This window comes from Hypoxylon fragiforme, assembly GCF_022984875.1.
Source record: "Hypoxylon fragiforme strain CBS 206.31 chromosome Unknown GGS25scaffold_5, whole genome shotgun sequence".
Lineage (NCBI taxonomy): Eukaryota > Fungi > Ascomycota > Sordariomycetes > Xylariales > Hypoxylaceae > Hypoxylon > Hypoxylon fragiforme.
This window is the reverse complement of record NW_026054760.1, coordinates 328,138-350,487: the sequence shown is the minus strand read 5'-3', so window position 1 is coordinate 350,487 and position 22,350 is coordinate 328,138. Positions and strand designations below refer to the sequence as shown.

The 22,350-nt window shown below is 52.7% G+C and overlaps 8 protein-coding genes across 8 annotated transcripts; 3 read left to right on the top strand and 5 right to left on the bottom strand.

Annotated features, from left to right (window-relative positions):
• Window positions 1-1,032: 1,032 nt before the first annotated feature.
• GGS25DRAFT_531344 (putative benzoate 4-monooxygenase cytochrome P450) lies at window positions 1,033-3,490 on the top strand (the record flags this gene model as incomplete). Its single annotated transcript, XM_049265487.1, has 10 exons — window positions 1,033-1,285; window positions 1,436-1,475; window positions 1,527-1,621; window positions 1,686-1,956; window positions 2,023-2,088; window positions 2,162-2,237; window positions 2,301-2,653; window positions 2,741-2,822; window positions 2,881-3,041; window positions 3,106-3,490. 10 exons carry the CDS (start codon window positions 1,033-1,035, stop codon window positions 3,266-3,268), a joined length of 1,560 nt encoding a protein of 519 aa, XP_049116287.1. The 3' UTR covers window positions 3,269-3,490.
• On the top strand, window positions 3,491-4,912 carry GGS25DRAFT_262360 (uncharacterized protein). The gene is made up of 2 exons (XM_049257308.1): window positions 3,491-3,560; window positions 3,706-4,912. The coding sequence occupies exon 2, from the start codon at window positions 3,858-3,860 to the stop codon at window positions 4,605-4,607; it is 750 nt and encodes a 249-aa protein (XP_049116286.1). The 5' UTR covers window positions 3,491-3,560; window positions 3,706-3,857; the 3' UTR covers window positions 4,608-4,912.
• A 1-nt stretch (window position 4,913) lies between these two features.
• On the bottom strand, window positions 4,914-6,919 carry GGS25DRAFT_262365 (uncharacterized protein). The gene is made up of 2 exons (XM_049257309.1): window positions 5,224-6,919; window positions 4,914-5,176 (listed from the first exon to the last, which is right to left on the bottom strand). Exon 1 carries the CDS (start codon window positions 6,504-6,506, stop codon window positions 5,268-5,270), a length of 1,239 nt encoding a protein of 412 aa, XP_049116285.1. The 5' UTR covers window positions 6,507-6,919; the 3' UTR covers window positions 4,914-5,176; window positions 5,224-5,267.
• A 1,157-nt stretch (window positions 6,920-8,076) lies between these two features.
• GGS25DRAFT_489038 (uncharacterized protein) lies at window positions 8,077-9,704 on the top strand. The gene is made up of 3 exons (XM_049260868.1): window positions 8,077-8,898; window positions 8,970-9,186; window positions 9,251-9,704. Exons 1-3 carry the CDS (start codon window positions 8,790-8,792, stop codon window positions 9,339-9,341), a joined length of 417 nt encoding a protein of 138 aa, XP_049116284.1. The 5' UTR covers window positions 8,077-8,789; the 3' UTR covers window positions 9,342-9,704.
• GGS25DRAFT_531343 (uncharacterized protein) lies at window positions 9,353-12,139 on the bottom strand (the record flags this gene model as incomplete). Its single annotated transcript, XM_049265486.1, has 2 exons — window positions 9,353-9,485; window positions 10,062-12,139. The coding sequence occupies 2 exons, from the start codon at window positions 12,137-12,139 to the stop codon at window positions 9,353-9,355; spliced, it is 2,211 nt and encodes a 736-aa protein (XP_049116283.1).
• A 1,748-nt stretch (window positions 12,140-13,887) lies between these two features.
• Window positions 13,888-14,760, bottom strand: GGS25DRAFT_521307 (glutathione S-transferase; the record flags this gene model as incomplete). Its single annotated transcript, XM_049264036.1, has 1 exon — window positions 13,888-14,760. One exon carries the CDS (start codon window positions 14,758-14,760, stop codon window positions 13,888-13,890), a length of 873 nt encoding a protein of 290 aa, XP_049116282.1.
• A 519-nt stretch (window positions 14,761-15,279) lies between these two features.
• On the bottom strand, window positions 15,280-19,601 carry GGS25DRAFT_521306 (uncharacterized protein; the record flags this gene model as incomplete). Its single annotated transcript, XM_049264035.1, has 7 exons — window positions 15,280-15,644; window positions 15,742-15,976; window positions 16,059-16,457; window positions 16,514-16,755; window positions 16,822-17,602; window positions 17,665-18,854; window positions 18,917-19,601. The coding sequence occupies 7 exons, from the start codon at window positions 19,599-19,601 to the stop codon at window positions 15,280-15,282; spliced, it is 3,897 nt and encodes a 1,298-aa protein (XP_049116281.1).
• Window positions 19,602-21,243: 1,642 nt separating this feature from the next.
• Window positions 21,244-22,281, bottom strand: GGS25DRAFT_521305 (ribosomal L27 protein-domain-containing protein; the record flags this gene model as incomplete). The annotated part of the gene is made up of 2 exons (XM_049264034.1): window positions 21,244-21,938; window positions 22,050-22,281. The coding sequence occupies 2 exons, from the start codon at window positions 22,279-22,281 to the stop codon at window positions 21,244-21,246; spliced, it is 927 nt and encodes a 308-aa protein (XP_049116280.1).
• Between the last annotated feature and the right edge of the window lie 69 nt (window positions 22,282-22,350).

Below are 22,350 nucleotides of genomic sequence, written 5' to 3'. Positions count from 1 at the left end.
ATATGGAAATGCGAAGCCCTAATAATTTCTGGGGGGTTTCGTAGGGCACTTTGATAGGATTCCTGACCGGCTTTAGTCCTAGGTCCATGTCGATTGCCTTGCGTATGTTGTGTTACCCTGGAGAAGTATAAGAAATCTATTTCTTTTTTTACCTGCCTATGAAACTGTTTTGTTATATCCCCCCGTTACAGGCACTAGGTAATAACTGATATACCGTACTCGTACATCTTGACATACCTTGGGGAGTCCGAAAGCATGTCCAGCGCCAAAGAGTCAGCGGCGTCAGCCATGGCGTCGCCGGTGTAAGCGCAACAGATCGCGGGGAAGGCGGAATGCCCCGTAGGAACGCCTCCACACCATTCTGACCTAAGGTCTCTATGAGTCCGGGTGTTCTTCTGTGCTGGTTCCGCGCATTACCATTCTCAAGCCCCCCGGCCACATCATCACTAGGGGCTCCTTTGCTAACTTGGTGACTTCGTTCAAGGAGACATTCGTCAGGACCATGACCAAGAACTCTCACGCCAGGAGCCATTGTGAAAGAAAAGTATTGTAAATGTCACGTTTAATGATGTTCTGACTATATACGGGTAGACAATTAGGTAGGCCACGGTCTACGGCCCTCTTTGGTGATATGTTGCTAACCTACAACGTAGAGGAGCAAAGATAAAGTTCGTTACACTACATGCAAGTACGAGACGAGGATCCAGGTGGTCAGACTGGCTTCCTTCTGATATGTTGTCGAATATACAAGACACTAATGAGTGTTTAATTCGTCCACCTTTTAGCGTAGCGGTATGCTCTCACATATGTCGTGGCTACCTACCTAACTAGGTAGGTACAGATTATCGGATAGTGTGTGTTACCCAAAGTTGCTTCATCTCCTCTTCCCGGAATGAGCACCCCTAGCTCCTTTATAAGCCCTGTTAACCTATATTTCTTGAATATTAAACTCACACACCCCTTTATAGTGGTCATAATTTTAATGTCACTTCAGCTTCGTGTCATTAAGCCTGGGTTACTGATATCGTAGAAATGGTCACCACGAAGTTTCAAAGCTTGTTTACAATGTCGCAGTCCGATGTCGACTACGGTCGTATCATAAGCAGTATCCTCGTATCTGCGGTCTTATACCGGTCATGCGTTGTTATCTACCGTCTCTTCTTTTCTCCGCTTGCTAAGTTCCCGGGACCCAAGCTCGCGGCCGCGACATCATTGTACGAGGCCTTTTTCGATCTCTATCAGTCCAACTTCCCAGATGTTCTGGCAAAGCTGCACGATGAATACGGTAAACATACCAATGTACTTGTTTGTCAAAGTTCAGTAACTCTAATCATGGTTTTGGAGGTCCCATTGTTCGCATCAATCCCTCGGAGCTTTCGGTATACATCATATTGGAGCCCTTTTTTCTGATGCTTCCGACTAATATATATGCTAGTAAGTACGGCCGACTCTCATTCCGGACACCACACCTTCTGGTCAAGAAAGTAACTAAAAGGGGTCATATGTGGATGACTAATGGGTTCCAGGATTCGCGACCCAGACTTCTTCAACGAGGTGTACGTTTCTGCCCGAAAGCGAAGGACGAACTTGGTCTGCAAGCGTGTCGGACTCGGGATTGACGGTAGGCCAGAAACTATCCTAGCACGACTTGCTCGGAGAATATCTAAATGCCAGCCTGTATGTAGGCGCGATCGCGGCGACATACAGCCACGAGCTTCAGCAGCTAAGAAGAAAAGCGGTCGATAACTTCTTCTCGAGACAGAGTGTCAGCCTTCTGGAGTCCAATATTCACGATGAGACCAGAAGGTTAGATGACAAGTTGCGTCTCCTCGCGGGAACGGATACAGTGGTACGGCTTGACTACGCGTTTACGTGCGTGGTTGGAGATCTCATAACGCTGTTCACCTGTGGTGAGAATCCGAGGTTCCTCGAGGCGCCCGATTTCAACCCGGAATGGTAAGTTACAACAGATTGGGTTTGGATCAAAGTCGCACGTATTAGCTCATCGGGATTCGTTAACAGGAATGAGAGTATGATGGGCGTTTTGGCCATGGTGCCATACGCGCGACACTTTCCATGGGTCAACAGGTGGGTACCTACTATCTATTCTAGTCATGCATGTTTCATTATATTCATCGCTTACCGTTTATCTGTTTCGAAGTATCTTTGAAATGATCCCGACAACCGTTCTGCAGAAGATCAATTCCCGCGCCGGTGGGTTCAGGATGTTCCATGCGGTCAGTCACTGCTCTTGAAGCCCCTGAACGAACTCATATACCTGCTAACCACCTCATATACAGATGTGCAAGCGGCGGCTGGAGGAAGTGAAGTCCGATATTGCCAACAAGCACGCCCTTGAGGAGTCCGACAAGACGTCGGTGTTCCACCACATTCTCCAGAGCAACTTACCTGAGCCTGAGAAGGACTCGGGCCGCTTACAGAGAGAAGCGTTCGCAATTTTGGGCGCTGGAACAACCACGACAGCCAGCACACTCTCTATCACGACATACTACATTCTCGCTGACCCGTTGATTGAGAAGAGGCTGCGAGAAGAGCTGAAGGACGTTACAGGAGATTTCCCCATGCAAACCCCCAAATGGGCAGACCTCGAGAAGGTCCCGTATCTGGCAGGTTGCATTAAGGAGGGATTACGGTTAGTACCTACCTACCTAACTACTCTGCACATCGCTATAGTGAGCCACTACTTAAGGGTGGTGCTCATGCTAACAAGGTGATCCAGAATTGGCCGCTTTTTCAGGCGTAGCACCCGGGCCTCGCCAGACTGCGAGCTGCAGTACAAGCAGTGGACTATTCCGAGGAATGTAAGTCGCCTTCTATGAGAACCTTGAAGCTACCTACGTCTCATAAAGCTTGAATTAGACACCTGTCGGGATGTCAGTCTGCCACATGCACATGGACCCAGAGGTGTATCCCGAGCCTGACAAGTTCATCCCCGAGCGCTGGATGGGTAATGTTGACCCTCGCGCGACTCGGAATTTCGTCCCATTTGTTAAAGGATCTCGAAATTGCTTGGGCATGAAGTAAGTAACCTCGCTCCGACTTATCTTAGTGGTCGCGGAGTGTTGATAACAGTAAATTGAGTAGTCTGGCATGGGCTGAACTGTTCATTGTGCTGGGTGTTCTCTTCCGGCCCGGTGGCCACAAGATGAGTTTGGACTGCGATGAGTCGGATATTGTTCCTGTCCGCGATAGCGATGTTGGTATTCCAAAATCTGACAGTAGAGGGCTTAGGGTTCGCTTTGGGTAGGTCTAGCGGTAATGTGAGGGTCTAGCAGACGGCACTGGTATGGGGCATTTCAACCTTCTATGGATTTCTTCACCTATATACCTAGTTAACGTGGCTGATTTACTTATATGCAACTTTACGGTCATTGGCTACTCTAATGGATGTGGTGATGTACAAAGCTAGAGCTGAAAATGGCCCCACATCAGACACTTGAATATCTCTACAGTATACGCCAGATCATAGTTAGAAACTCGAGATATTCGGGTTAAATTGAGCGATGATATGATCATCTCGGGAGCGGGAGAAGTTATGTGTAAGTGGTATTACGTTCTGGAAGTTCTTAAGGGGTTGCATGGCCAAACGCCACCTCAGGTGGGTAGGTATCCAATATGAATCATAATGATGTCGCTGCATACCAAAAGGTAAGCACACTATATTTCAACTAATACGGCGTATAGGAAAAGCGGAACACTGCCGTGCTACTACATAGACGAATCGCATTTAAAAAGCAAGGCAAGTCACTCTAAACTCAACTCCCTTCTTTCGTATACTATTAAGTGCCCAGTTCCTACTGAAGCCTCATTACCTACACAAACCGCACATCTTCACAATGACCTCCACCCCACCACCAGACATCCTCTTCTACGACATCGCCTCGGGCCCCCCAATCCACCCCTTCGCCCCCAACCCGTGGAAAACCCGATACGCCCTCAACTTCAAGCGCGCGCCCTTCACCACCCACTGGGTCGAGCTATCCCAAGTGACCTCCACGCGCAAGCGCCTCGGGCTCCCCCCCGTGCGCTTCTTCGCCGACGGCGAGCCCTTCTACACGCTGCCCGCCATCCAGGACCTGTCCTCCAACTCCACCACCGTGGTGGGCGACTCCTTCGACATCGCCCTCTACCTCGACCAGAAGTACCCCTCCGCCCCCCTCCTGCTCCGCCACCCGCCCGGCCTGTACGCCGCCTTCAACGCGCACATCGACTCCGTCTTCCCCGGCGCCGCGCCCCTGTGCTCGCAGAGCTTCCCCTTCGACCCCGCGACCGAGGCGCAGTGCAAAGCCGAGTTCTGCCGGCGGGCCGGCGTCCAGAGCTACGAGGAGCTGGTCGTGCGCGGGGAGGCGCGGCGCCCGGTCCTCGATGCGTTCAAGGTTAAGTCGGGGGAGGCGGCGAGGTGCTGTCGGTTTGAGGAGGGCCCGTTCTTGGGAGGCAAGGAGCCGGATTATGCGGATTTCGTGGTCGGGGGCTGGCTGATGTTCTTGAGTTTGGGGGTCCCGGAGTGGGAGGAGATTCGCACGTGGCATGGCGGGCTTTGGGGGAGGCTGCATGATGCGCTGGAGCCGTATCGAGGGACTTGGTAGCACCGGGGCTGTGACAGTTAATTGGTGTAGATATTGACGGCCTGGAGTTGATAACGCTGTTTCTCTCCTCAGCTGCGCACGTCTGGTTCGACCTCTGCTCTTGAGGGTTCTCAACGCAACGCCGAAGATTTCACTGCCTCACACACAATCGACCTGTCCGCCTACGGTGATAACATATCTGGTTCCTTCATCAAGAGAGTCGTAAAATCGAGGGCAACCGGGGAACCCACGAAATCCAACGTTGATGCTACTATAAGGAGATGCCCACGCCTCTCATCCAGCGATCATATTAACAGGAAACGTCACAAGAGATGAACGAACAAGCTAAAGCCCTGGAACACTTGAAGTTTAATGGAAATGACAATAAACTGAGCTGAGTGCCTAACGCTAGACACCATGCGCGCTATCCATCTAGACGCTTTATATCTCGCCCAAGAACAAAAGAAACAGTATCATAACCTCATAAGGATATCCCGTTTTTCCATCCTATAACTTCCATATATCCTGTCGCATCATCGGCAATCTGCCAGCCTATATTCCCCCTTATTCGTGTAATATCCGCATCATACCTAAAAAGAACCTTCCATACCGCTTCAAAGGTACGATGCCAGCTAACCATAAGAGATCCAACCACCCAAAACAAAAAACCCAACATCCCCATCAATACCGCGACCGCGCCCTCCTCTTCCCCGCCGGACTCTTCACCCCCATAATCTTCGACGCAAGCAAACTGCTAATAGTGTTCTCCGCGAACCCTTTCACCCCACTCGCCTTCGTCTGCCTGGGGTCCTTGTCAATAAACGCGTCGATCGCCGCCGCCCCCAGCGCCGCCGTCGCGATCCGCGCGCCCTTCTCCCCGGTCCAGCTCCCCGGGTCCTTACGCAGGCGGAACGCCGTCAGCCCGCCTGCTTCGAGCGCGGCGCGCGCGGCGGTCTGCCACCGTTCGGCGACGGCTTGTTTGGCAAGCTTGGAGGTTGCGGAGGAGGAGGAGGCGCGGGCGTGGGGGCGGTGGGTCGAGGAGGCGGATTTGGAGGGCCGGCTGCGGTGGCGACGGGGCGAGGGCGAGCGGGAGGGCGAGCGGCTGACGGTGTAGGCGCGGCCGCGGGGTGGCTGCTGGCGGTAGTGGGTATTGTTATGCCGCCGCCCGCGGTCGCGCTCGTACTCGGAGTCGGAGTCGCTGCTTAGCGAGCGCGATCTATTTCTCCGCCGAGTGTGTGGGGGGGCGTCACTGTGTGCTCTGGAGCGCCTTGGGGGCGGTGGTGATGGTGATAGGCTAGGCGAATGGCGGCGGTGGTGGCGACGCCGGGAGTCGGGGTCGCGGTGGGAGCTGCGGTGGGGACGCTCGCGGCTAGGGGAGCGGCCGCTGCCGCCACCGGATCCACCGCCTTGTTGCCCTTGCGTTGCGGCGTATAGGGCTGCAGCTTCGCTGATGAACTTTAGGCCTTGTTGGCCGATTGATTTTGTGCGTTTCACGCCGGGACGGTCCATGAAACTTTCGTCTTTGCGGGGTTTGGTGTTGTTGGGCGCCTTTTTGCTGTCTCTCTTGCCATCTCGATCCCGGTCCCGACGTGATGGGGAGTTGCGCCGGGATGCTCTAGGGGGTGATGGCCGGCGATCGGCTTTGAGTGGTGGGGTGTATGCTCTGTCGTGGTTTGTGCGCCGTGGAGGACTCGTGGTTCTCGGGTGTCTTCTAGGCGGGCTTACTCGTCGGCGATGATCGGGTTCTGGAGACGGGACGCGACGAGGTCTGGGGTTTGGGTTTAGAGAAGCCTCGGATGTGCCAACATATTCGTAACCGCCACTCTTAATGGGCGAGCTAGAATGTCGATATGGATCGTTGAATACATATGGATCTTCCTCCTCATACCGACTATGACGGTTGCCTGGTCGCGACGGCATGTTGTGCGATGATAATAAGGATATTTATTTTCGAGTGATGGTTACTCCAACAATAAATTAAGCAGGGAGTAAACGAATGTAGAGAACAGCTGCGCGACTTTTAAAGACGTAGGTGAGAATCAGCAGGGTAGTAATGACAGTTGGAGACCTCTGTAGGGACGTCTCTGGGCCAGTTAAAGAGGCGCTTGTCATGCACGAAAACTACGCCCCAACGTTTATTCTATGCAGGAATCGTTGATTTTTGGTTGGACATGTCCCCTTTCGCAAGTTCCAGCGCTGGTAACTGATGTTGTCAGATTCCGAAACTGTAGCGAATAAGTGTCGTGAATCTCGAAAACCTTTACAAGGTTGCATGTGAGGTGATGTCAAGTAGGTGTGTACCCAGCTTCTTTTGCTACCTGCCTACATATGTAGTGCCTACCCATACTACCTAGGTAGGTAATACGTATTGCAGAGGGGCAGTGTGGGCATAGTGGGATGGGAGGCCTATGACAGGCATAGCTGTGTACTAGGTAGGTAGCAGCTTGGGTATATTCGAGCAGCCTAGATGGCCTAGAGGGCCTAGAGCAGCCAACTATTTCGTAGGCCACGGAGCTTACCAGAGCTGTTAAGCGCTAGAGCTAGACAGGCATTTTGCCACCTTGGACGATAGATGATGAATGATGTAGGGATGATCCGCCCCCACATGATTTCATACCGTTTCTCTGCCGTGTGCCAGCACAGCAGACAAGTACTGTAGAACAAGGTATGAGCTGCCGGAGGAATCCTTAGCTCCTTAGCTCGATCTCTCGACCATAGAAGGACTTTTTCTGTATTTGATGGAGTAGTTACATAGTAGTATGGATCTTAAATAGGAAAGTTGGAACTCGAAATGGAATAGCGATCGAAGCTGAGCGGATAATTCCAAGGGTGATCCCTAGCCCGACCTTGGCCGGCGTTGGTTCTCGAGTTCTCAACACGGCGAAAAGCGGTTGGTTCCTAGTCCTGTGCATCGCTATGCATCGTTGTGTAACCCACCGTTTCTACCTAACATTCGGCAGAGATCTTATCATTAGTATTAATGGTACCTAGGTAGCAAGGGATTTGACCCGCTGATGACAGACAGTCACGATAGAAGTCACACATAAGTGTAGTGTGCGATCGTAACATCTTGTGACCATGGTCATTCGAGAATCCAACAAACGAAGGATTGGGCGTTACGTTTAATTCTGGGCCTACCTAGGATAGTTACTGTTGTGTTAAAGGTAAGAACCTAGGATACTGTGGTGTTAAAGGTGAGAACGTAGGTTAGGATACTGTTGTGTTAAAAGTAAGAAACCTGAATCAAACGCATCGGATTCAACCGATGCTTGGAGGTAAGACCTCGGGATCATCCTTGGTCCTACTTGGCTTAGCTCATCCCGATCTATCGTTACATTCGTAGTATTTATTCGCTTAATTGTTTGTGCGTTCCGGCTATTTCCTACGCTGGTTCAAGGATGCATAACATCGACTGTACTGTAGTTGCCGAGACGCCCGGTTAATTAATATCCATGGATGCCTGCATATCAATGTCTGCATAACAATGCCTGCATGTCAATTTAAAACAGCAAACTTCTTCTACGACGGTACATACAACATCACCCTACCCTACCCTACCAACCTTTTTTGAACGGGTAAACACCAAAAATGCTAGAACTAATAGCCACACAATGAATCTCCCCAACTATCGAAGACGAACATACTCTGTCAATCTCAAGATATCAGCAGTCAAACAGACGACTGAGTATAGTCTTCAATATGTAGGACTTTAGCAATCCTAAGCTGATTTGTAGCTATTAATACCCAAGGTACCCAAATAGAGACAGCGTCAGCAGTATGGAGCTCCCCATCGCATCGCAACATGGTCTCACGCTTGGGTAACTGAACAAGACGGCTAAAGAGCATTCAACCCCCTTGCGATATTAATCCCAACACCTCTCTCCAGCCAGCGGCCATTCGACTCCCTATAATTCCATGGCTTAAAGTAGTAATAATCTGCCCCCGGAGTGTCAAGCCGCTTCCATGCCAAGGCCTAATGCCTTCGTATTCATAGGTAGCGATGGTGGAGGTAGATAGGTATGTAGGTCCAGAGCGACGGGGAATAAATAGCTATATATGATGGTCTCATACGATTTCGCGGAACTGAGATGGGGCGTAGAAGTCTACTTAAAGACTGCCTAGTACCACAGACCTTCCCTCAGCACTCAATCGTTCAATAAAAGTAGACGTTATCATTTCACTCCATCGTAATTCATCATCATAATGCTCTTCAACACAATCACCCTTCTAAGCCTCGCCGCCCTCGCCGCCGCCATGCCCGCGGAGGAGCGCTGCCCCCGGGTACGGTGCATGGACGCGGTCAACAAATGCGGTCAGTCCAAACCACAGCCCACTCACCCCCTCGAAAACTAAAACCGCAAAACTAACATCACCATCCCAAAGGCATCAAATACGGCGTCTGCTACGACATGTGCACCGAGAACCCTACACCTCCACCGTGTCCTCCGGCCGAGGCCCCATCCACCACGCCTATACCCACACCAACTCCAACTCCAACTCCAACCTCCCCCGCGACACCCTGCAACGAAGACGAGACGACCTGCGTCGAGTCCTTGCGGGTCTGCGGGTCGCCGGCTACGGCCACCGTGACTTTTGGCGGGTAAGTTGCCCCTCTGAGTGTCGGTGGCGATCAGGATTGGCTGACTAGTTCTGTTCTGGTGAAGATGCTTCCCGGCGTGTGGCCCGTCGCCGACGTTCTCGCCGCCGCCGTGCCCGGTCGCGACTACGACTTTTGAGGTGACCCCGACGGCGTGAGAGTAAGGAATTCAGTAAGGGCGCGGTTGAAGGGAATTGGGTCGTACGCGCGCATCGTCTTTCTTCGTGGAGCTCGCTGGCCCTTGTGCAGGTTCTACGTCTCCGCCTCTCACATTCTCCCAAGCCTTCATCGTCTTTTGCTTGCTAGGTAGGTAGGTGCTGAGGTTTCGCTTTGCATTGTAAAGGAGTTCGACGTTGTTCAGGGGTTCGTTTCTAAGGTGAAAAGGGGGTACATATGTAGGTAGTTCATGTAGGGAAAAGTTATTGCTTCAATCCAATTGATTCCAATCCAAGTCAAGTCAAGTCAATGCCATCCATTGATGCTTCACGCGATGCAGAGGCTCCAACGTAGTGACATTACACTGAGCATGACACGTGTCAAGTGGGTAAGTAAGTACTTCAACCTAAGTATAAGTATATACAAGCCTTTCTTTATATTCCTAGGTACCTATAACTAAGTCATTGAGTACCTACCTAGTAGGTACCAGAATATACATGCGCCAAAACCCCTATATACAACAGAACGTCGGGTTATCAAAGGTCTCAAGAAAAGAAAAAAAATATCGTCTCCGCTTCTACAACAATAGCACCTCCTATTAGCCCCCCCCCCAAAAACATTATCACCTCCCTCCTCCATTCCCTCTCCCTCCTTTCCCCCCCTCTCCCATGCTACATATAACACCCATCTAAAACATCAAAAAAGCCACAAAAGCAGCCAACGCCCCCGTCGAGCCCCCCCTCGCCGCGAAGCTCCCTCCCTCCGCACCACCCGTCGCATACGACGGCGTCGGCGTGGCCATCGAGACCGGAGGCAGTGGCGGGGTCGGGATAGTCTGGTTGTTGTTGTAGCCGCCGGTGGGGTAGCTTGGGGGTGCGGTTACGGGCGTGCTGCTGAGCTTGCTACCCGTTGAGGTTGTTGAGGATGAGGATGTGGTCGGGGGCTTGTTGGTGGGTGGGTGGGTTTGAGTGGTGGTGGTGGTTGAGTTGCCGGTTGGGTAGACGGGGACGGTGTGGATGTGGGTGGAGGAGGAGGAGGAGGAGGATTTGCTGGTAGATGAGGATTGGTGGGTCGAGGGGATGGAGTTGTGGTGAGTTGATGTGGAGCTTGGGGGCACGCCGGTCGGGTATCCTGGGGTGGTGGTGGGCGTGTTTGTGCTCCTGGGGGGCTTAGCGGTTGATTGAGTGCTAGACGACTTATGGGTGGAAGTCTGATGTGTGGAGCTTGGGGGTATCGCAGTTGAATGAGTAGAGCTCTTGTGTGTTGAAGACTGCTGCGTAGAGCTGGAGCTAGGGGGTTGCGGGATAGTTGGGTAACCCGGGCTCGTGGGCGTGTTTGTGCTAGTCGGGGGCTTGGCAGTTGACTGGGTGCTAGACGATTTCTGAGTGGAAGAGGAGCTTGGAGGCACCACAGTTGATTGAGTAGATGACTTGTGTGTAGACGTGTGTTGCGTAGAGCTGGGCGGTACAACAGTTGACTGGCTGGATGACTTCTGTGTAGATGTATTATGTGTAGAGCTCGGAGGCTGCGAGACAGTCGGGTATCCTGGGACATTAGTAGACGCGGTTGAAGAAGTCGGAGGCTTGGCAGTCGACTGGGTAGAAGTCTTGTGAGTGGAAGTCTGGTGCGTGGAGCTAGGGGGGTGCGGGAGAGTAGAGGTGTAAGTGGTGCACGACTCAGTGGTGTTCTTGGAGATAGAAGAATGCGTAGAAGTGTGCTTAGTGGAGCTCGGCGGGTGGGTAGATGTGTTGATAGTTCCCGGAGGCTTGGTAGTTGTGTGAGATGAAGTTGAGGCTGTTGAGCTCTTCTTAGTCGAGGAGGTGTTACTCGATGAGTGCGAGGACTTCGTCTCGGAGCATTCACATGGCTCCGTCACAGTCTTGGTTGTGCCGGTGGTGACATGTGTCTTCTCCGTGGTGCAGGACTTGGTGGTTGTAATTGTTGTTATCGGCTTAGATGTGGTTACAGTAGTCACCGGCGGCTTGGTAGACGTGGTTACCGGTGGCTTCGTCGAAGTAGTTGTTGGCGGCTTAGTTGAAGCAGTTGATGTCACGGGTGGCTTAGTCTCAGATGTCTTGGTTGTAGACGACTTAGTCTGAGAAGACTTTGTTTCCGAAGTCTTTGACTGCGTCTTGGAAGTCGTTTCGTCATCATCACATGTATCATCAGTCGTGGTGACTGTCTTCACCGGGGGAGTGGTAGTGGTAGTCTTGACGGGAGGGGTGGTCGTCTTGACAGAGGAGGTGGAAGACGTAGAAGTGTGAGCATCCTTGCACTTGTCGCCTTTGAAATCAGCAAGTAGCTGTGCCTGCTGGCCAAGAACCTTCTTAGCCAAGCTCCGCGCAAGGTCCTGCGATTCTTTAGGGAGCTTGCCCACAATGCCATCGAAGAGAGTGTTCGTGTTATTCCCGATCTTGTCGGCAGCGCTCTCAATGTCGCGGCAGATGCACGCTGCCTCAATTTGCTTCTTCTTGCTGCTGAAGTCCTTGAGTAAACCCTCAGTGGCAGGAGTCAGGGGCTCCAAGGCCGTCCTAAGCTTAGTCAAATCATCCACGGATAATTCTTTCGTATCCTTCAGCTTAGTGGCACCGGAGCTCAAAACATCCACAACCCCCTTCGCATCGTTCTTAATAGCATCCGTCTTTGATCCATCGAAGGCCTTGACAGACTTGTCGAGCTTGTTGATAGCGTCCGTGAGCTGTGTAACCACCGAGGTTACAGCCGCAAGGTCCCGCCCAACCATTGTTGGTTTTTTATATGGAATTGGCTCGGCCGAGGCCGTGGCAGCCGCGAGGGCCATGGTGAAGAAAGTCGAGGCCTTCATTTTTTTCGGTTATTTGATGAATGAGAGAAGGGAAATAGGAACAACCAACTGTCTAGGAAAGAATGTAGACTATACCCTCATGTATTTACAACAGGCTCTCGTATTAATATAGACGAAGAAAGAGACAAGGAAAGACACCTAAGGAAATCCGAACGAGGTTGATTCCTATCGTCCTCTAATGTTTCCATCGTCGGGTTATATACCGGAGTCGTATGGATTTTAGGAATATATAAAAGCGGTTGCCAAGATGTCGAACGCCGTTGCTAAGCCTCATCCAAAAATTACATTGTAAATAAGGTCAGTATGGTTAGGGAAGGTAGGTAGGCATGTCTAGTTGAGTATTCTAAAGACGGACCTTGTCAAGGAAGCTCATCGTGGGTCCCGATCCAGGAACGGGGGGATGGAAGCTTGGCTTTGGACGCCGAATATACAATCGACTTCAAATAGGAAGCTAACTGTACCTAGTACTGTAGTGTATGCATGCAAATGGGTAATATCTCGAACAGCTGGCCTGAAGATAGATCTACATGATCTCTATATGCCTACCTGTGCCTAACCATTCTGAGTTGCGAGAACCTACCCTAGCTATTCGGTAGCAAAATATACCTTAATTTCTCCTATGGGCCGCTTCTGTCTGTTGTTATTCGTCCGCCATGCGTTTCGAGCATCTCGAACTTCCCACCTCGATACGTCGAACCATAAAAATTCTCTGCGTGCAGCTTAGCCGCATCAACCTCCACCTTGCTAGATGGATTTCTCGTGTAATAATAGTAAGATGTGGCCAGAAAAAGTCCACTGGGTAGATATCTGTTTACCATCAGGCACACCTAATTGCGGCGCGCACAGCTGCCAAGTGCGGCGTGAGTTAAAGAAGATTTTTTGCCTCAAGCATCCATGTCGTTGCGCAAGATACCACATTGGTAAGCTTGATGTTCTCCCACGCAGGTACAATGTGCTTGGCAACGTCCTTAGCGGGAGATACATAAAGGGGGTAAGATCTACAAACCCGCGATCATATCACGACTTGTACACTGGTGAACTCAGTAAGGTAAATGAAAGGTATTTGCGACTTAAGCCTCGAATCTGTAAATATCTTAAAAAAAATATCTTACTCTAGTTTAGACATTCCCTTTTTGGCTCTTATTAGTGTGGCGTGCCGCAAGACTGCATGTCTAAATGGATGTCATACCGAGGATTGGAAGAAATGAACTCTGCGAATGAAATAGGAAGTAGAAAAGGCCTAGTGCGGCGTCGAAGGCCAAAGGTGAATTGAATACCTGGTGCATACTTACCTACTCTGTCCAATATGGTGTATTCTACGAAGTACGTGGGCAAAGAAGCCCGCCATATTTACCCCCCCAGTCCGAATCTCTGGAGAACCTCGCGATCTGCAGGGCCCTCAGTATATAAATAGAGACATTCTATATATCGATAAGTTCGAAGGAACGCACAACCCAGTTCGTGATGCTAACAATAAACCACGAAGGATTCCGTCTAAGCCTCTACCGGCTAGAACTGTACCTACAGTAGCTATGAAAAACACACACAATCTTCCCATGCTCTGATGAAAAAAAAAAATCGTGAGTCCGGCAGATCGTAACCCTTGGCGAATAAGAACCAAAACCGTAAACTGTACCTACACAGCATGACGGCACGGAAGGAAGAACGGCGGAAATTGCAACTCCAACAGTGGATTCCCACCCTAGCACCTATCGCATTTACGTCTACGGCAGCCTCTCGCCCTTCCTCGTCGCCTGCGCGACCTCAGACTGCGTCGTATCCTCCGCGTACCGCTTATACGCCGCAACGTACTGCTCGTCGTCGCTCCAGGTATCCCTTACACTCGGGCGCGACGTGATCGCCTCCAGCCACTTCCTCCAGCGCGCCCACACCTTCTCCTCCTCCTCGCCGCCGGGCGCTTGGCCCTCGCCCGGGATGCCCACGCCGCCGGGCTTGTAGTGGTCGATGAGGAAGAGGCGCTTCGCCCACGGCGCGAGCATCACGTCGACGAGGGAGAACGCATCGCCGAGGAACCACGGCCCGGTTTCTTCCTCATCGTTCTCCAGCATCTCGCGCACGAGCGTCCGGACGTGTGCTAGGAAATTCTCGCGCGCCTCGTCAATCGTGTAGGCCTTGTCAGGCGTGTGCTGGATGAAGCGGTAGAAGCCCGGGACGACCTTGGAGCCAACGTGGTCGATCCAGATGCGGCAGCGCGCGCGCTCGTACGGGTCGCGTGGCAGCAGCGGGGGGCCGTTTTCCGTCTCGTCGGCGTACGCCTCGTCGAGGTACTCGCAGAGCACCACGCTCTCGTACAGCGGCCTGCGCTTCCCGCCTGTCGCGCTCTGGACCCCGAGCGTGGGCACCAGGCCCCGCGGGTTCAGCGCCAGGAACTCGGGCGCCTTGTTGTACGGGTTGATCTCGACGTACTGGTGCGGGATCCGCTTCTCGTGCAGCACGATCCACGAGCGCTGCACGAAGGGGCAGAACCACCCGCCGTACAGCTTGAGGGGGTGCTCGGCTGCGTGGGCGGCGGCGAGACGGGAGGCGGCGCCTGTGGGGCGGGACGGGAGCTCCGAGGTGTCCACTTTGGCCGGCATAGTGGTGCTTTGGTGTGCTTGTGCTTGCCGAAAAGCTGCGGGGGTGAGATGGAGATGTCGTTGAGGATGATTAAGGTTAGGTAGGTGTAAATGGAAATGGGGATGGTGACGTATGCGAAGGGCTTGCTGGATGATGGCTGTTGAGTGCCGTCTCATTGAATTGCCGGAGTTGGGGAAGCTGGAGATGGGGCGATGGTGACGATGATGATGAGGAATGCTACCTAAGGTTGATAGCTTGAGTGATGACATCAAGTTGCAGCGGCTGGCGACGGATATCGTTCGTATCGACTAACGCTGCATGATACTAGCCCCTGAAATGGTAAGTATAACCGCCTAACCCAAACGCTGCATTGTATTGTACAGGTCAATTTTCATTTCCTATAGGTACATGATTCCGCCTATGAATATAATCTTACAGCTGAAGTGTACACAGTATCATCCGCCTGCTCTCCAAAATACCGCACATCAAAATCATACATTTAGGTACCACATTTACGTACCACATCCATTACACTCCCCCTAAAACCCACTCGCATCCTTAACCATCTTCCTCCACGTGCCCCTGCCCGCCAGCCTCCTCCTTGTCGCCGTCTTCCGATTCATATCCGGGACCACATACTCGGTCCTGCGATCCGCCCTCACCGTCTCCCAGAAGTCATACCCGCGCTCGCGACGCCTCGTCGCCCGCTGCTCCCTCTGCTCGTGCTGCTGTCGTCGGCGCTGCTTCGCCTGCCGCGACTTCTCCGGCTGCAGCTTCTCGAACCCGGAGGTCGTGTGCTGGACGCCGGAGCGGAAGAGCTTGAAGCACGCTTTGAAGGTGCTCTGCACGCGGCTGCTGAAGGCGGCGAGGAGGGTGCCGATGATGAGGGCTGCGGATGCGGGGACTGTGATGATGTTGTTCGTTAGCAAATCAGTTCCACCCAGCTGATAGGTGAGGAGGTATTGTAGAGGATTTAGGAAAATCGCAAGTCTTGGACATACGTGAAATAGCACCGATAACACCAAGGCTCATAAAATTATCGTCCTCGCCTCCCCATTCCTTCGTATTCATGCCAAAGAGACTCGTGAAGAAGCTGAGCGGCAGGAAAAGCACTGTGAAAATCGTAAAGATCATGACCGAGAGGTTCTGTGAGCTGGCCAGTTCAGTCTGCAGCCGTGACCATCGCACCTCGTCGACTTGTGCTTGGCGCTGGACCATCTCTTGTAGTTTCTCGTACTATAATCGCATTAGTACTTTTAGTGACTTATCTTTCAACGCTGCATCGAGTATCGGATAAGTTGGGTAGGTATTTACTTACGTCTTTCTTCGTATTATCCACCCGGTCAATCATATCATGCACCTGCTTCTGGTACTCCTGCAGCCGCTTCAGCGCCTCCTCCAGGAACTGGCGCCCATTCTCCGTGTACGCCTGCAGCTCCGGCTTCTCGTAGCTGTCCCGCATGTCCTTGATCGTGTCCTCCTGCTCCGAGAACAGGTTCTTCATCGTGTTGAGCTCGTCGTCCATGTCCCGGAGCTCGAGCAGCGCGGACGTGTTCTCGCGGTTCTCGCGCTCGGCCTGCTCGAGCTCCCGCCTGTGCCGCTTTTTGATGCTCTCGGACCGGTTGTCCTCCGGGTCGTCCGAGTCCGAGTCCGAGAAGATCCGCTCCCGGAAGGTTTGCATGCGGAATCGCTTGAGCGACGAAGTCATTCTTTCGGTCTACAAACCGTAAGTCAGTAAAATGGCCCAGTCTCTAGTAGTAGAACAGCACGTACCAGTATGCCTAGCGCCTCTTCGAATATACGGAACACCTCTAAATCAGGATGCGATGTTCGGTCCAGCATTACAGTAATAGCATGAAGAACGGTGAAGGCCGCAAGGTCCAATGCATTCTCACAACGACCGCTTAGATCGCCATTTAGCTCGTTATATATGCTGTTCCTCAGATCTACCTGCTGGAACAGGGGGCCTTCCATCGGATGGGACTCGCGCTTCGGGAAGAAGGTCATCAGGGTCGCTGTTGATCACATTAGAAATGCATCCATAGGGGGTTGGCTATTAACGCTTGTTCATCAGAACTTACTCGTATCGACTGCCCAAAGCCACAACTGGTCCACCATCAGCACATTTCCTTGCAGGATATCGTCCTCAAGATCCGAATCACTCTCGTCCGTGTGGCTCCCTGCAGCCGTCGTAATCGTGCCGGCGGGAGACATCAATCTACTTCCCGCAAAAACATCGCTGAACGGCGCTTGGCTATCGCCCGTATGGTACATGTCCCGCTTCTGCTTAAACGGCATCGCGATCCGCTCCTTCGTTAGCTTGTACAGCATCTGATCGTCATCGCGCGCGTACGTGTCCCGGAGACCGGGATACCCGTACTGGTCCAAGGTCCTCCTTATATTAACGGGCGGGTCGTGGCCGATGTACTCCCAGATGACCCGTGAATCCAGCGATTCAAGCTCGGCAACTTCGCGCGGGACCGGTCGTCCTCTGCCGTGCTCCATCCTTCGCTTAATTACGTTTCGGCGCCGGATGATGTTCACGTAGGTGTCGTAATGCAGATACGGCAAGTATACGTAAAGATGGCTGGGAGTGATGCCGGGGCTAGGACTTCTCCCCGCTCTCGTTGGGGATGCAGGACGAGGAGACCCTTGACTTAAGTTAGAGGAGTTTTCTTCGGTTTCACGAGGGAGACACAATGTATTACCAGCATCTGAAGGGACGAATGCACACCCGGGCTTCACGTACGAAGCATGCAGATTCGCATGACGCCCCTGAACATGCTTGTTGACCCAATTCTCGTTACTGAGCAGTTTGGCGAAGCTCCGATTCTGCGTCTCGGAAAGCTTGTCGAATATTTTCTACGCCCAAATTAGCCACTTCACTATCCAACAACACATTGGTACGAGCCAAATGAATGTACCTTGACCCAGTGGGGATTGTTAAACGGCAGATGTATCCACATGAACTTCCTCCCATGAGGATCCGGGCGGGAGAAGCCGGCCGTAAAGTCCTGCAGCGCCGAAGCACGACGAAGACGGTGATATCCGGCCTCCTTACCAGCTAAACCAGGGTCCTCCGCCTTTTTCGGCGTGAAGTACTCATCCAGGTCAGTAGACTTGGGAGAAAGGGCAGAAACGTTGGGCTCGGAGTCGGCGGTCCTAGTCGATTCGCTGCTACCCCTACTCGATGGGCGGTGAAATCCTGGTGCTGATAAAGCGGGAACAGTTAGGCCCCGGCTTCGCCCCGGTACGGCACTAGACACGGGCTCCGTGGCGACACCGGTGATGAGCGGCCGGGAGGCATGGCTTGTGACGACGATCTCGGGAGACGGGCCAGCCGGGGGCTCGTTTTCCGGAGCGCTGGAAGGCCGAACCGAATCCAGAATCCTCTGCCCTAATTCTTGCACGTTAGTCAAGATGCCCAGCGCGCCCGTCATCGGCGACGGGCCTGATATCGGCCGCCTCAACCTATGCCCTAGCCCTCGGTGCCGTCTCGCTGCTACAGTGTTCATCCGTTCCCTCAGACACGTCTCGGGCCCCTTCTCCAAGAACTCCTTCAGCGTATGCTTCGAAATATACAGCCTAATATCCTGGCCCGTCTCGCCTTTATCCGGGTCCTCGTAGAACCCGATCAGCTCGACCTTGACATGCTGGTTCAGCTTCAGTGGCGTGTGCACGAAGTTCGCGCACAAGTCCTCCGCTTTCCTGACTGCGGCCCCTAGATCAGCGAGGAACGAGTCCATCGTCCGGATATTATTGGGCCCGAAAGATGCGCAGTGGGCATGGTCGCTCTCGAGCGAGAGTGCCTTCTCTCCGCGGCTTCCGACCAGCCCCGACTTAATAGAAGTTAGTGGTGCGCTGAAGTGAACCTCGTCGTAGTCTGAGCCGCCAAGCCCGGATAGCTGCGAGTCGATGGTTTCGTAGAAGGTCCAGATGCGCAACTCGCTGGCGATATCCACGAATTGGTCGTGCATCTTTAGTAATGCCTTATTTCCCAATCGCAAGTCGTGAGCGATGGGCCAAGGCAGCGGGCTTTGCAGAAAAAGCAGTTCCTGGATACTCTCTCGCAAGTGAGGCATCGACATGTAACTAGAACCGCGGTGCGGCGTGGCTATAGCATGTTAGCCTATTAGACAATACAATATCAGTAAGGGATATCGAAGATGGACCTACCAAAAAATGCGATACCATGACAGTCGAATATGAGAGGCTTCATCTCCTGCCTCTGGCTCGCCTTCACCAGCGCCAACTTCGCAACCAGCCCTCCAATACTATGGCATACGAAAAAGATCGGCCGGGACTTCGTCTGGCCCGCGCGCATCTTCTCAATCTGATCCAGGAGATCCTCCGCCGCCTCATCGAGCGTCATGTCCTCCGACAGCTCGCGGTGCCGATATAGCAAGATCCGCGCCGTGTTAACCTCCTTCCGGATCCCGTGCAGAATCCACAGGGGACTCGCTCTCGGCAAGTGCCGATTAATCGTGGGCGACAGAATGCTGTTCTCCGGTAGCTTCTTAACCGTCGGGTACCTCTCCAGCCCCGTCGACGAAGGCAGTCCAAAGTAGCCATCCACGAGCGGATCTCTCGCCCAGGTGTCGACGGGCGATGCGCCGACGCACGGCACAGCAATGACATCCACCGCGGTGTTGTTGCAGCCATGCCCGTCAATGTCGCCATCGATGTGCACGAAGCCCGGCTCGGGATCCCAATGCGAATAGCTACTACGGACGGATTTCCGGTTATCCAGCCCGTCGTCGAACTCAGACATGTCGCTTTGTGTCTGTGGCGGCGGGGAGTCGTCAGGCGCCCCTAGCTCACCAGCTCCAGCGCTAGGGCGCGTCGCTTCTCGTGGTTCCATCTTGGCTACCTATCTATGCCTCCCAAGATACTCAGTTCTTCACATATAGCTTCCGCGCTTTCGAGTCAACAAATACCTACTGCCCATATAATTAAACCAGCATTCCATCCGATCATCACGCGAGACGCGGATTCCCTTGGTAGAAGTCACTTATAAGACCACAAGTTTGCGCCAAGTCATCGGTCGCCATAATATCGTCTTATCGTATTTAAACAGGAAAAAAAAAATCTCCAAAATCCTACAAAACGCGAGTGAACGAGTCAACAGGTTACATTTATACCGATCACGCCCATCCCTTGTGTCAGCTGCCTGCGCTGCGGCTCCTCCCTATCGAGATTTCCCCGGAGCCACACGCCGGGCTGTGTATCGTGTCATTGGCTGGGCACGCGAGACATACGGCTTGGGGGGCGTAAGATTGAGGATCCGCAGCTGACTGGCCAAGGGTTGTGGACGGCTAATACGGCAAGACCCCCTGTACATGTCTAGTAGGTGATCCGATAGGTAGTGTATGTACGTCTGGTTGTTCTGCTGCGAACGTAGATCTGCGTATTTCGTTCGTACATAACTAGATGGCCTATTTTGCAACCAAAGCTAGATACATATGCTACACCACCATCGACGAAAAATTGAGCTATTGCTACCTATATAAATGTGACTCAACTTCTCCAAGGCTGATTTGAACATCAGAAGGCTAAGAGTAAGCACTATATCAATTATTATTCAGCTTTAGGCAAGAGTTGGCACAGCCATCGGTACTCAACCACATGATTTTACAGCCTTGCGACCAATACCAGCATTGTTCAATATGCTTTTCGCCTCAGCTTCTCGTAGAGAACGGTAAACATGAAGACGGCCCTTAAATACCTAGGAAAGCCTCAACTCACGCCAGACATCCAATTATAACGAGGGGGTTAGAGTCGCCGAGTCACCAATGATTAGCAATGATGAAGGAAGACTTGAGGGTTGCAAGGGAGAAAACGCGCTTCCCAATAACTAACTACCAACCACTTACCTACCTAGGTATGCTACAGTGAAAGCTACCACCAATCGAGCTTCCCACAAGGAAAGTTCCCTAACCACAGCCATCACATCACATCACACACATCCATAAACCCCCCATTTCGTGCATGGTGAGTCCTCAAAACGTATGCATGCCATATCGTAACCTTCAATAGACACAACATACATGTTGATCTCGGTAGGCACCTAGGTATACCTATGGCCCTATACGAAGTTAGATACCTACCCCAAACATGATATCTCTCAGTCGCATAACCCAACGCACGCTCACCAAGAAATGGTCAAAGCCTAGAGTACCTACCAAGCTGGGTAAACCAGGACCAGTAAACATCATCAACATAAACTACAAACCATAGCAGTCATTACCTATATCCATCCATAGACATGAACAGCTGACCAAAAAAGGGGGTGTTGCGATATCAAAATCAGCACGATCAAAAATCTCCCTGCAACCTCTCCATATGAGGCAGGGACCTTTACATCTTTACATATTACAATTCCTATCCCTATCCCTATTCATATTCATGGCGTCTTGTCTTATCTTCATGTATATTGTCACATTCGTGCTAGCCCTCTAAGAAGCTAGAATGTACCTAGTAGATACATAGGTAGGTAGGTAGGTTTACACCTGAGCCTTCGGCGGACTCGTCTTCGGCGCCGCCGTCCCCGGGGGCGTCTTCCCACCACCCTCTCCACCCGCCGCCTCCTCCGCCGCCTTCCTAGCCCTGTACTCCTTCATCTTCCGGGTCCTCGCCGCCTTCTGCGAATCCAGCGCCTCCTTCCTCCTCGCAATCTTGTCCTCCCTCTCGGCGCGCATCTCCAGCGCAATCGCCTTCGTCTTGCGCCGCCTGTGCCGCATCGCCACCCTCCTCGATCCCATCTTCCGCTTCTCGGTGCGGACGAGCGTGCCGAGCTTCCAAGACTCCTCGGCGTACGCGTAGGTGCCGTCAGTGCGGAGCTTGATGATGCGCTCGTCGCGCGGGTGCGGGCGGCGGCCGTAGCCTTGCCGAACAACCTGGGTGGGGATGCCGGAGGGCGAGAGCTCGGGCTGGACCTGGGGCGGGGGGATGGGGGAGGCGACGAGGTTGAGGCGGCGGCGGCGCATGGCGTGCAACGGGTAGGGCAGGCTGTCTTCCTTGTTGAAGACGACGCCGATGTATTGGCGGTTCGGGTGCTTGGCGGGGTCGCGGTAGTACTTGACGTAGCCGGTGGCGAGGGCGAAGATGGTGTGGTCGCGGCCCATGCCGCAGTTCTCGCCCGCGTGCCAGACGGTGCCGCGCTGCTTGTAGATGATGTTGCCGGGGATGACGTAGGAATCTGTGCAGTAATTGTTAATTTTACCCTTTCCTCTTCTTTGCTTGTTTGTCCGTCTTTATATCTCATCTTCGGGGCGGGATGAACTGGACAGAACAAGTTGTAGACACGTACCACCACTCTTCTTCGCGCCCAGTTTCTTCGGAATCGTGCTCGAGTCTCTTAACGTATACGCTCCCTGCGACTTGACGGACGCATGTCTCCGACCCTCCACTGCCGCATTGCTCGTCCCTACTCTTAACTGTCCCAACGCTTCTCTTAACTGCCGTATCGTGGTCGCAGGTGCTGTTCTCGATATACCTGCAGCAGCAGCCGCTATTGGGCGCTGCAATTGAGCGATCCTCATGACTGCGACTGGGGTTGGGCTGGTCGTTAAGATGTCATTTCCAACTTGGAAATTTATTTTCAATCTTTT

Bases quoted from the DNA above. Each gene is read 5' to 3' on its own strand.
- GGS25DRAFT_489038 (XM_049260868.1), top strand. From the start codon at position 8,790: ATGCTCTTCAACACAATCACCCTTCTAAGCCTCGCCGCCCTCGCCGCC. The intron at 8,899-8,969 runs GTCAGTCCAAAC...ACCATCCCAAAG, and splicing joins GGACGCGGTCAACAAATGCG to GCATCAAATACGGCGTCTGC. The intron at 9,187-9,250 runs GTAAGTTGCCCC...GTTCTGGTGAAG, and splicing joins GCCACCGTGACTTTTGGCGG to ATGCTTCCCGGCGTGTGGCC.
- GGS25DRAFT_262360 (XM_049257308.1), top strand. From the start codon at position 3,858: ATGACCTCCACCCCACCACCAGACATCCTCTTCTACGACATCGCCTCG.
- GGS25DRAFT_262365 (XM_049257309.1), bottom strand. From the start codon at position 6,506: ATGCCGTCGCGACCAGGCAACCGTCATAGTCGGTATGAGGAGGAAGAT.